Below are 13,164 nucleotides of genomic sequence, written 5' to 3'. Positions count from 1 at the left end.
ACCGTATGTGTCACAATGAAAGATCAAACATTCCTGCCCTCTTTTCATTTATCTCGATGTAAGGCTGTTGGGAGCTAGTTTTGGGAAAAGAAATCGAACTCGTCTCGCCGTATCTGTGTATTATTCTCGATCGACGTAAATATTCCAAAAAGTCATCAAACAATTTCTTAACAATATTTAATAATGAATCAGTCTCACGATAGTTATTATAAAAATATTTATTTAGGACTTTGACGAATTTCTCTGACTTCAAAATGTATTTTAGGTGAATGGATTCAGTAATGGTTATCAAACATACGTGCATTACGGGCATGACTATACTCCTGGGTCACTGAGGGTGCAATCTCCAACCATGAGTAGTGATAAGCTGACGCCTAACAGGTAACGTTTCAAATTTTATTATGTGATTATATTCTTAACGTTCATTAAATCAATAAGTGAATATTCCTATAATTCTTGTTTCATCGGTTTTGTTAAGATTTTGATTTTTCTCTAGGGCATTCAGTTATTTACTATATTATATTATAATTTATTAACTATGAACTCATCATCTAAGGTGAAGAGGTATCTTGTTACTAGATCCAAACTTTTTCGACGATGTCTATTTTAACTTCTGAAGCCCGTCTATTTCAATCCCCGATCTCCGCTTAGTTCATTCTAAGAGCTGTAATTCCTAAAGAACCTAGTTTGTAATATATTTTGATATTTTGTTCTTTCCCTCTGGATTAAGATCGAACTCTTTGTTAATATAGATCTGTCAACGGCAGTCTACCTAGAAGCGTGGATACGCCATCAACAGTCCAGTATAATACTGGCAATGGATCTCAGAACAACTCGCTACAAAGAAAACAGAAGAGGCAAGACAGTAACAGTGCACTGAACAATCTTGGGCTGCCTACTACGGATGGTAAGTCAAATAATAATCATACATAACTCTTAAAAACTGAATGTAATCTTCAAGGTTGATATTTTTTACGCCATCCCTAATTCAACATAATAATCACTATTATTTAGGTATGTAAAACACGCTATTAGATACCTAATCACAAACTCATAAATTCCCTAGCCTTATTAATTTAATGATTTCATAAAGATTTTTGGTACAATAACCAACATCCAAGTGGGTAGAGTCAAAGGGAAAAGTCAATGAAACTTAGTCCCCATAAAAGTGAATTATGGAACACCTTTATAATTCTGTAGTTTACAATTTCTCAAGTAACAATACGCTTGATCGATCGCTATACAGCTACTCGGTTACCCGACAACCTACATAAAACCTACAAATTTTGCCAGGAAAACATAATACCGATAGTTTTGAACAAGCATTCAATATTTTGTAAAGGCTTAAGCAAGCCTGTTTCTGTTTCAAGGCTCGCATGCATGTATCCTTTGTGTTCTTTTCCAAGTAGTATTTTCGAAGTAATGCTTTAAAGGTTTTTAAAAGGAAAAATCGTTTGAGAAATATTTCCTCTACATAAAACTTGGCTTCGCTGTTTTGATGTGAAAGAATTTTGTACGGAGCATAGAGGGTACTGTAAAGGAAAGTATGAAATATTTCGAATAATATGAAACTCCATGTATAAAATGGTAGTTCAAAGTTCTAAATAAATGAACGAAATTTTATTGGATACTTCTAGCTTTTAGGGAAAATTTCCAATTGTCAGATTTTCTGAGTCAAATTAATAAAAAGAATTGCAAGAAAAATGAATTGAAACAGGAAAACAGTAACCTTTGATAAAGGATTTTATCGAAAAATTCAAAAATAAAACATCATCTGTTTACTAATAAAAATGAAACAGATACGTTTGAATATCAAGATAAGATTTAGAGTAGAAAAGAGGAATTGGAAGAAAATACATTTTCACCGACCTCCAAAAATATGTACCATATGTAAAAAGTTGGCTTACCTCTTTGATTGCGGGTATGAAAGTGAGACATAAAGTCATAGACTTGTCGATAACACTCGCTTCACATGTGCAATACTCCTAGAAAATAGATCTCCTGAAGTGACATGTTAAAAGACTGATGTGGCTAAAATTTGACAGCCCAAAATAACCTAAAACTTTCTTTCAGTGAACCGGGTACCAAACGGAGGTCTAATACATGGGGTTGACGTTCGGTATGCGGCAACCTACGGGAACCCACATCTGAGGACCGGTGGGGGTTTAGGTTTCGCTAACACAGTGAATACGGCGAAACCAGCGTCAACCCCCGCACCGCCTCCATATTCATCGGTTAGGAGTTCTGTAGTTTTGCCCTCAGGTAAGTAATTTTGTTAAACTAGATAATTTTTACCTCAATAAAATAAGTCGAAATTCTTGAGGGAGCTAAATATGTGGAAAGCACAATGCCTAAAAGGAATGCTTTTTTGGACCAATTTTTTCATTTGACTCATACTTTTCTGTACTTGTTTCTACTCAAGGTCTAAATTTCTTGGTGCACTGAGGTACATTGCTATTTTTTTATTGCTTTTTTCTTCTACTACCAGAACCATCAGTTTAAATTGGATCTCTGTTTTATTCCCGATATTCTCTACAATCTTTCTACTTCGATTTAACGATTCATCTTTTCGCACAGGTAATTCATCTCATTCAATAACATCTCCAACGAGTCTGGCGTCACCACAGTGTGCCACCAGCCCCATCACCACGTCGACAATGTCTACAGATAGTGCCCAACCAGCGGTATGTATAGAATTATGATTAGCTGTCTTGAATTTTCTACTTGTTTCAAGCTCGGTGTCTAAGAACTGTAACAATTAAGCAACAAATTTTTATATCTCGTTTAAAGATGTCTAACAAATCTACTAAGTTATAAGCAGATTTACTTAAAATAAATTTAACTTCTGCTACCTCGTTCATCTTTTCTTGTCTCGTCTGTTCTTTTTCAAATGTCAATTTATCATGTCCGTATTTTGTTTGTATTAAACCTTCTTCCTTTGGTTAGATTGGCGTAGCAACATCTTCGGCAACGCCACAATCACCGAGCGCGCACTACATACTAGCCCCATCGAATAGGACTATTAGTAATGCGACTGTTACTAAAAAAGGTAAGAAAGTACGTTCAATTCAATCGGCATCCTCTTCTTCTACGTACGTTACGTAGTATTGTTTCAGGCCAATACTCAATCCTTCTAACAGCATTGGCGTTGTATAGGAACACCCGTGTTTAGTTGGGAGTACACAGGTTATTTCTCAATTCACTGTTAATTACCACTATAATACTTGTAGACTTAACTTGGAGTTAATCCAAATAAGACAAGTCGGACAAATGCGTTTAGTCAAATCAGAATGGTCTTTGTTAATTCGAATTGTATGAGTGAAAACTCTTAGTTAATATGTAAATATACTTCTCAGTAAATAAAAAACTCAATTTACCACAAACATATCTAAAATAGTAGTTCCCTATCTGAAAGTTGATTTAGTGGTACATTTTGAACAGTGTGAAATATTTATTCGTTGACACTGCATGATATAATACCGGACCCCATTTCCTGGGGTAAAACGTAGTGCAAATAGCATTCGCTCTCAATACGGGATGCAAGATGACAGTGGTGTTATTGAAGTATCGTTTCCGAGTAACGTACCTTCCTTTAGCTTTGAGACACCTTGGAGGGAGGTTTCTTTAGAGGAAATCACATGTGGTAAAATACATAAAATCGAACTAGACAAAGAAAAACATAGATTTTTTTTTATAGGAAATCAAATCAGATTATTCTAGTTTTCAAATTACTTATTTCGTTTTTAAACTTGACTAAAATCCCAATATATAGACATGTTGAAAACTAAAAGAAAAGCATTTTTCTCTAAAAGTAAAAAATATCTTCTTGCAAAGGTTGCTTTGTGGGATGAGATGCAAGGTAGGATTTGTGGAGGATTATGCCTAGTAAAGGGAATGAAAAAACCCCAATATGTTTATTTAATTTTGATGTATTTTTGTTTCAGGTAATGGTCACCAAACCCCTTTAGCGACACACGTATAAGTTAAGTTTTAATCTTTTCTACAAAGACTTTGGATGAATTTACTACGCAAGTGTTGTGTATCCATAAATACTAAATAAAAATTTATAATTTAAAATTTTATTATTATTTAGAAATATTTTTGTCTGATCACTTCTTCGGTCAAATAATTGTAAATTAGGATTTTGTTTCAGCATTTTCTGTCAATTTTAATAAATGTATACTAATTAAGTTTTAATTTGATATGAAAATGTTTAAATAAAATCTACAGGACTTTTTATTGTCTTCGAAGTTGTGTAGTTATTAGGGTTCAATTTAGGTTAGAAAATAGTTTATCAGAATGTTCTTGGTCACACCGAATTAGGGAAAGATTGATCGGTTCAAACCTTTTAACCGTTAAGTGAAAATATTGCGTGTTTACTGTATATTATTTAATAAATAAAAAAAATGCTGACTTGTCATTATATAAATTATTGGTCGCAAGACATGAACTCTACAAACATATTCTTAAAAAAAAAGTTTTGTGAAAAATTTAAACAAAATTACGTATCGATTTACTTTTGTTGAAAATTCGAAACAATGTCAATAGAATTATAACTTCAGTCAATTTTTTCAAAATTGTTGATTAATAAATTGTAAATTTTCGTCAATTTCGTATTACCTGACTGAGACTGGTCTTATTACTATTATACTAAAGTGTATTATATAAAATTAAATATATTTGAATTTAAACGACGGAATTTCGTAAGAGGACTATTAATTAATATTTTGTACCCAGCCCTTTGATGAGCCTATTCAAATGAATTTAATGCCTAATACCTGTACTTAGAATACAAAATTAATTATCATAACAGTAATTTGTTTATTAATTTAATTATACGGCCTAAGTACTAAAAATTAAGTATACAATTTGGTACATTGGAAACATATCAAAGAATTAATACAAATTATTGAACTTTCACTCAAAGAAGAAGTACAGGGAGAATTGAAAAGGACAGCTGATATTGTTGAAGCGAGACAGCATACTACATTTTGCGTAGGTGCACCTCGCTTCTACAATGCCTGCAGTCCTACTTATAATGTTTTGCATGAGCCCATAGTTCTGGCGTAGCTGTTAAATACGAAAATACATCATCATAAATAACATATTGAAAAAAAAAAGGTTTTAGACAAATTCCTAAATAAATAAAAAATGTATCTGAAAGTAGGTTTAGTTAATAATAAGCTCATGAAAGGACAAGGTACAAAATAAATTTTCTACCCTATGCTGTTACGCATAAAATTCCATTCTCATTAAATAATCGCCTTTTAGATAAAAAATACATTTTATTTTTTGTAGATAATAATTAATTAAAGTCAATTTTGTTGAAAACTATTGTATAATACGTAAGTAGTGTATCAATGTTACAATTTATATTTTTTTTACGTTTAAACATTTTTATAAATAATAATGTCTTGTAAATGTAGAATAATAATAAAAAATATGAAATAATTTCCCGTTACACATTTTCTTTTTAGAAGAGTACATATCAAATGTAAACAGATTTTTTTTGTGAATTAATTAAATACATACTTATTATTACATAATAAGCTTTAATTTCTGTACGAATTGTGCCATTTACATGATATCTCAAACATATCTTTAATTTGTAAAATTCACTCTTCCATTCTTTTGAAATGCAATATCAATTTATTTATTCAAAACTGGGCATTTTTGAAGAATGTAAAAATAATGTACGATTATTTTGTAATTGTATTGGTGGTTCTTAGTATGCCCAGTATCCAATTGAATAGTGATTGAAAATAAATCAATTATAAAAATAATATTTACGGCTTATCGCAATATGCTCAATAATCTATAGGAAAAAAATAAAATTTCATTTAAACTTTCAATTCAAGACTGATTAGACTAACCTACACCACACGCCTACTTTTATTTTCAAATAAATATTTCATTAAAATTTAAATAAATTTCTTTAGTTGAAACATTTATTGCGTACCTACTTGTTAACTTTGTAACGGATTTATTTAAAGGCAGCCAGTACTTTAAGTGTTTTTTGAAGTTATTCTTAAATTTGGCGATTTCCTTCTATGTTTTTTATTAAAATCTTGTAGCGAGAAATTTTATTGGAGATTGTTGAGTCAATAAAATTGCTTCAATAACAAAATGGCCTAGAGATACAACTTCGTGAATATATCGAAATATAGTCGCCTTAGGAATCATCTCATCCGTCTTGTAATATTAAAAAAATCTCGATATTTTTTACTTTTAAAAATTAAAACTTCACTAAATAAAAAAAATACTTTTGTTATTTTTTAGCTTCAAAACGGTATTTTTTTCAGTAAATTTAAAAAATATCGAGAAATTTCACTAGCTAAATATAAAACTGCTTACACACACTAAACTTGCGATTTTAACTTTCATAACACGCAAAAACGTCTGTGTGTAGGGTGGTTTACGTCGATAAATTCCTCTTGTAATAAAAACTATTATTATGCTAGATAAATAATTATTTTTTCTGTGATACATAGATTAAAGTGTTTTTGTAAATATTAATCGCTATACTATGTGAGTGAAATTGTTAAGAAAATGTACTACTTAATAAAAAAAATGTAAGGCTTTTGACTTTGTGAACTAATTTAGCCGATAGCTGAGTTAAGTTTTGTGGTGTGAGAAGAGAGTAGGTAGAAAAGCGTAACTATGGAGTTAAAAAGTTGCAACTTGTAAATTAGTAAAATTGTACAAACTACTTTTCTAAATAAACCGAAACTTTGGCCTATGTAAAATGTGTTTCCTTTTCCCTTTGGTGGCTGATTAAGTTTCCCCATGTCAAAGTCACTGCACGTGGACTTTGTGAATACCAAGGGAACGGATTGAGTGATCTCTTTTAGCGTTTCCAGGGAAGGTTTATTTCGTTATTTTTACCAAATCCTGCAGAATTTTTGGTCGAGTGCTTTTCAATTAGACTTATAAATTTTCCTGTGACTCTTGTTTTTACGTTTCGTGTACTTTTGATTTGCGAAATATATCAGTATTACGAGGAATTGGTAACGCAATTGATTCCAGTTGTTAAGGTTCCGTAACCAAAGGGCAAAAACGGGACGTTTTTTCTCAGGTACCGTTGTCTTAACAGCTGTTTGATCATTTCTTTCAGGCTGTATATCATGAATCGTGATGGTTAGATTGATAATTTTCAGCTGACGCGTAAATTAAAAATAAAGAACGAGGTTTAGGAAAGCCTGTTAAGGTTAGGTCTATAAATACAGAACCCCCAGAATACTAATTTAAATATAGTAACGAAATCAAACACTCTTCTTCAGTCATCTTTACATTTATAAAAGGATAAACCAAATCTCTCATACAATTTGAAGATAAGAAAACAAGAAAGATTGTATCTTTTGCTACACCCTGTATAACACACGTTCTTATATAACAAAATTCATATTGTACACGAGCGTAAAATGTTTATCACCCCTGTTAGTGTCGGGCCACTAAAACAGCGAAATACGTATGTATTTGATATAAGCTTTTGTGAGTGGATGTAATACTTTTTTATGTTTTGGAATTATATTAAGGGGTTGATGTTGATGTATTAAATATTATAATCCTTTAAAAGCAGTCCAACGTTTTATTTTAGCCACGTTTTTATAATATTTCACATGAACTTTCCAAAAATATATTGCCCAAGTATGTATTTGCAATAAAGTATAAATAAATAAAATAAAAAAACTACTATTTTAAAATGCTTTTAAAAAGGAGGAAGGTCTGAATTCTGGTTTTAACGAGGTCGTATCAGTCAGTTGCAGTTGAAATTTTCAGAGTTAATGTATTCGTTTTATTGCTGCACCAAAAATACTGAAGAAATAACGAGATTAAGCAAGGCTTATTACGGTCATAAATTTGTTGATGGATGACAAATAAATTTGAGATAGCGCACATACGACTGTCACCCAAGCGTTTTTTTTATTATTATCCCTTTTGTTACGAACCTTCAGAATCGCAAGACCGATTCACACTTGACCGATTTTTCGTATGTTTATCTTAACTTACTGTTTCGTTAAGAAAATTCAAATACATGCTTAGTTAAAGAAATGTAACTTTTTCCTATTAAGACTAAAATCGCTCATTTTAAGGCTTCAGATTTATAATAATAATAATAATAAAAATAAAAAAAAAAACTTCGTGTCAACCGTCAATCATCTATTTTTTCTGAATATTTTTATTTTCGAACTTCTTTACGATAATTATACAATAAACAATATTTTTATAATAGTATATAGTAAAAGTGCACATATAAAACTCAAGAAACCATATTAAAATAAAAAAGTAAATAAAAATGAAAATCCGATGTACGATGACATATGTCATCACTATAAAATATGTAATTTACGACTCAGAAAACAAGAATAGATAAATGTTGACACGAAGAAGAGCAGCACGCCTTCCATCCCCGGGCTCGTCGCCGAGCTCCGCCTCGCAGATGCCGCCGGGCCGAGGTCCAGCGCCGGCAGTTGCAGTCGCGTCGAGCTCCAGCGACGAGTACTACTCCCCGCCGACGTCGCCAACACCTGTACGTCGGCCGGGGAGGCGCCGGCCGCCGAGCAGCTTGGCGCCCTCAGGCCAACCGGCCTCGAACAGGGCTCCCGCTCCCGGTGGTGTAGTGCAGCGCATGAAGTGGACTCGACCCATGAACGAGAATGTCATGCGCGCCTACTATGGGGCGACAGGGGGAGGAACTAACCTCACTGCGTACCGTGCCAGAATGCTCTCTCTGTTTCGGACCCTTGAACCGGACGTCGACGTATCGGCACAACATTTGTCGGATCAAGTGCGAGTTATCCAACGTAATCACAGGTTGGATGACGCGACGCTTGATCGATTGCGCTCTGAAGTGCAGACTAGCCCTGTCGTCGTTACCCCGTCAATAGCGGAAGCGCCAGCTGCAAGCGCGCTGCCTGCCAACCCTGCTGACGGGGGAGATGATGACGGTGCTATAACTGTAAGTACCCAGTGCAGTGATCATATAAGGAGTACATTGGAACAGGCGGTTCTGGAGTATCGGTCAACACCCCGGGACCAGAGACCACGACTACCTCGCTTGCCCATGCACAACCGAAACAAGGCGCTAATGGGTGTCCTGGATTCGCTGCTATCCAGTTATTTTGGGAACAGCGAAGACCTCGGTGACACGCACTCGCTTCTGTACTGTGCGGCTGTTGCGGCATGTCGTGTAGCTGGTGTTACCTTTCGAGATAACACAGCTGCACGGCCTAAGCAAGCGGCACCAACCTGGCAGTGCAGGATTGAGAAGCGTGTTGCTGAGGCCAGGACACTCATAGCCAAACTTGTTGCGTTTCGGGGCGGAAACACTCGCCCTAGGGTCATGCGTTTTGTAAAGCGGGCGTTTGCTGGGACTAATATTAGCCCCAGCGAATACACTGCCCGAGTTACAGAACGCATTGACTTTTTTAAGCAAAAGGTGTGTGCCTGGGCAAGCCGTATTCGACGGTACAAGACTCGGGTGGACCGATTTCACCAGAACCGTATGTTCCAAAGAGACCAAAGATGGGTGTACAGATCTTGGGAGCAACCTGCGTCGGAGGAGGGTGCCGGACGCCTGCCGGATGATGTCGCTACAAATTTGTTTTGGCGCAGCATCTGGTCGGCGCCTGTAACCCACTCTGAGGGGGATTGGATACGTGATGTTGAGCAATCGTGTGAACGAATAGAAGAAATGGGGGCTATTGATATTAGTCCCCAAGACGTAGCCAATGCAGTCCGTCCGTTGGCCAATTGGAAAGCCCCGGGCCCGGATGGACTGCATAACTTCTGGTTGAAATGGCTACCAAGTTCACATGGTTGCTTAGCATCCCAATTCCAATCTGCCGTAGACTCGGGCGTGCTCCCACAGTTCTTCACTACTGGTTCCACCCATCTGCTCCACAAAACAGGTAGTACCACGGACCCCAAAAATTATAGACCCATTACATGTTTACCCACCATCTACAAACTGCTTACATCCATTCTGAGAGAAAAGATTAATGACCATATTGAACGGTTTTCTATCATGTCTGCCTCTCAGAATGGATGTAGGAATGGGTCACGTGGTACTAAGGAGCTACTCCTTATTGATATGACTATTTGCCAACAAGTTCGCCGCTCCAAAAAGGGTGTGTCGACATGTTGGATAGATTATAAGAAGGCCTATGATTCGGTGCCACATGCATGGCTCATGAGGGTGCTAGAGTTGTATAAAATCAATACAACTCTACGCACTTTTTTGAAGTCATGTATGGGGCAATGGACTACGGTGCTTCACTATCCAGGATGTCGGGATATCCAAAAGAGCGGTCAACTTATTAGGATTGAGCGGGGAATATTTCAAGGTGACAGTTTGAGTCCCCTGTGGTTCTGTTTAGCCTTGAATCCTCTTAGCACTCTGCTTGAGAATTCAAGGCTGGGCTACTCGTTGCGGAGAGGAAGCCAGGTAATCTCCCACTTGTTGTACATGGATGACCTGAAATTGTTTGCTTCCAACAAGTTGCAACTGATGAAGTTACTGAAGATTACTGAAAGCTTCAGTAATTCCATCAGAATGGAATTTGGTGTTGACAAATGTGCAGTCATGCATGTAAAACGAGGTGGGATTGTAGAATCCCAGGGCATACAGCTCTCGGATTCTATAAACCTGAGGTCCCTCTCCTCAACGGAAACCTACAAATACTTGGGTATGTCAGAGGCGTTAGGCATTAATGTTGCTGACATGAAACAATCGTTACAGACACGTTTCTTTGGCCGCCTGAATAAGGTACTAAAAAGTTCCTTATCGGGCGGTAACAAGGTGCGTGCCTTTAATGGTTGGGTCATGCCAGTGATAATGTACTCCTTTGGCATACTCAAGTGGACACAGACCGAACTGGACGCCTTGGATAGAAGAGTCCGCACACTGCTCACCGCAAATCGAATGCACCACCCGCGATCATCGGTAATGAGGTTATATATCCCGCGAAAGTGTGGGGGTCGTGGCTTCCTAAATGCCAAGACCCTCCATAATCGCGAGGTATGTAACCTCAGGGAGTATTTCCTCCGAGTGAACGTGGGGATGCACCGAGATGTGGTGGCAGTGGATAAGGCCTTCACTCCGCTCTCTCTAGGTAAAGAGAACTGGCACAAACCTGTCGTAATGAGCGTCAAAGACCGCAAAGATGTATGGCAAAGCAAGGAGCTACACGGACGCTATTATCGGACCCTTCACGGGGCCGATGTAGATTTCTTAGCGTCCGTGGCCTGGCTACGCTTCGGAGATCTCTTTGGAGAAACCGAAGGGTTTGTATGTGCAATTATGGATGAAGTTATCATGACGAATAACTACCGAAAATATATAATTAAGGATGGTACAGTTGACATCTGTCGGGCATGTCACTCCTCCGGTGAATCCTTGAGACATATAGTTTCGGGATGTTCTCGTCTTGCTAACGGTGAATACTTGCACAGACATAACCAAGTGGCCAGGATTATCCATCAGCAGCTTGCTCTGAAGTACAAACTTGTGGAATCTGAGGTGCCGTACTATAAGTATGTGCCCGACCCAGTTCTCGAAAGTGGTCATATCACACTGTACTGGGATCGGTCTATCATCACTGACAGGACTATTGTTGCCAATAAGCCTGATATAGTGGTGATCGACCGATCAGAGCGTCGGACAATGATTGTTGATATCACCATCCCCCATGACGAGAACCTCGTGAAAGCAGAAAAAGAAAAACAATTGAAATATTTGGATTTAGCTCACGAGGTTGTCGACTTGTGGGAGGTGGACTCGGCAATCATTGTCCCGATAGTCGTAAGTGCCAATGGCTTAATAGCCAAGAGCCTCGATCAACATCTTCGGAGGCTCTCGTTGGGCGTCTGGGTCAAGGGTTTGATTCAGAAAGCGGTACTTCTGGACACGGCGCGCATCGTGAGGAGGTTCCTCTCTCTGGAGCCCTGACCACCGGCAGCTTGGGCCCTGTTCCCGTTGCCGGTTGGACACTATTTTTTATATTTTTAAATATATGTTGTTTTTTTTATATGCCTATATTTAAAAATGTAATTTATATGTTTTTTAATTTAAATAAAGAGAATAATAATAATAATAAATCTTTATTTTAGAATTTTACATTCCATATTTGACATAAATTGAACACAAAAAGAAAGAGAACCAATAAACAGATATTACAAACTAACTAGAAAAAAAAAACAAAAATAACTAAACAAATAAAAAAGAAGAACTTTCTTACTATTAATCTTTACATGTATTGTTACGCTGCAATCTGTAACCATTTGTTGTACATTGCAGTCGTAAACAGTCTTTCAGACAGTTCTTTAATAATACTATTCTTACACGAACCAACCCTCGACATGAATCCAGCGATTCGTTTTCTCTGGATGGCGTTAAAAGTGTCCAGTCTGGCTTCTGCAAACATGCCCGACGCGCTACAATGCGGCGTAAAGCCCATTAACTGCCTAAAGATGTTATTATACTGGACACGAATACCATCCAGAGACCTCTTCGTGTAACGCGTCCAGAGTTGGCACGTGTAGAAGCTCTGACAATAGGTTCTGAAGAGATGCACCTTTGTCTCAGTATTGGCTTTAAAAAATCTCCTTGCTATCATATTACCCACAACTGATAATGCTCGGCGTTGTCTATCTATATCCGCATCATCTTTTAAGTCAGACGTTAGTATATGTCCAAGGTACCTGAAACTCTCTACTACCTTGACTGGCTGGCCTCCTATCCAGACTGGCGGGACAGTATCCGGACCTCTTCCGGACCTAAATATCAACAATTCTGTCTTCTTTGCGTTATACACCAGGTTATGATCTTTAGCATAGTTCTCACAAATCGCCATAAGTTTCCTTAAGCCCTTAATTGAGGGGCTGAGTAGGACCATATCATCAGCGTAGCTCAAGTTGTTGACATATCTGTTCCCAAGCCTGAGCCCCACCGCCGTCCCACTCAGCTCCTCAATCAAATCGTTCATATAAATATTAAACAGGTCCGGAGAGGTCAAACCACCCTGTCTAACTCCACAGGATAGTTTATAGCTATCTGACCTAGCAGAGCCCCACCTGACGTTGTTCGACTGATTACAATACCAATATTCAATCAGTCCAACAACACCAGGATCGATATTAGACTTAGCTAGTTTCTCCCATAGC

The 13,164-nt window shown here is 37.1% G+C and overlaps 2 protein-coding genes across 3 annotated transcripts in view; both read left to right on the top strand.

Annotated features, from left to right (window-relative positions):
• Positions 1-4,411, top strand: part of LOC113505074 (irregular chiasm C-roughest protein-like) — a 113,224-nt gene extending 108,813 nt beyond the window's left edge. For both annotated transcript variants that reach the window (XM_026887582.1, XM_026887583.1), the window contains 6 exons: positions 266-381; positions 753-907; positions 2,074-2,262; positions 2,578-2,684; positions 2,947-3,049; positions 3,945-4,411. In XM_026887582.1, coding sequence (XP_026743383.1) covers positions 266-381; positions 753-907; positions 2,074-2,262; positions 2,578-2,684; positions 2,947-3,049; positions 3,945-3,982 — 708 coding nt within the window. In that variant the 3' untranslated portion in view covers positions 3,983-4,411. The remainder of the gene's footprint in view (positions 1-265; positions 382-752; positions 908-2,073; positions 2,263-2,577; positions 2,685-2,946; positions 3,050-3,944) is intronic.
• A 3,963-nt stretch (positions 4,412-8,374) lies between these two features.
• LOC113505060 lies at positions 8,375-12,132 on the top strand. The gene is made up of 2 exons (XM_026887566.1): positions 8,375-9,439; positions 12,112-12,132. The coding sequence occupies exons 1-2, from the start codon at positions 8,375-8,377 to the stop codon at positions 12,130-12,132; spliced, it is 1,086 nt and encodes a 361-aa protein (XP_026743367.1).
• The last annotated feature ends 1,032 nt before the right edge of the window (positions 12,133-13,164 follow it).

Source organism: Trichoplusia ni, chromosome 24 (assembly GCF_003590095.1).
Source record: "Trichoplusia ni isolate ovarian cell line Hi5 chromosome 24, tn1, whole genome shotgun sequence".
Lineage (NCBI taxonomy): Eukaryota > Metazoa > Arthropoda > Insecta > Lepidoptera > Noctuidae > Trichoplusia > Trichoplusia ni.
Note: the sequence above shows the minus strand (reverse complement) of the source record. Positions and strands in the feature narration are given on the sequence as shown.

Excerpts from the sequence above, each read along its gene's own strand:
- LOC113505060 (XM_026887566.1), top strand. The coding sequence starts at position 8,375 with ATGTTGACACGAAGAAGAGCAGCACGCCTTCCATCCCCGGGCTCGTCG. Across the intron at positions 9,440-12,111 it reads TTGACTTTTTTAAGCAAAAG|AATTTTACATTCCATATTTG; the intron begins GTGTGTGCCTGG and ends TCTTTATTTTAG.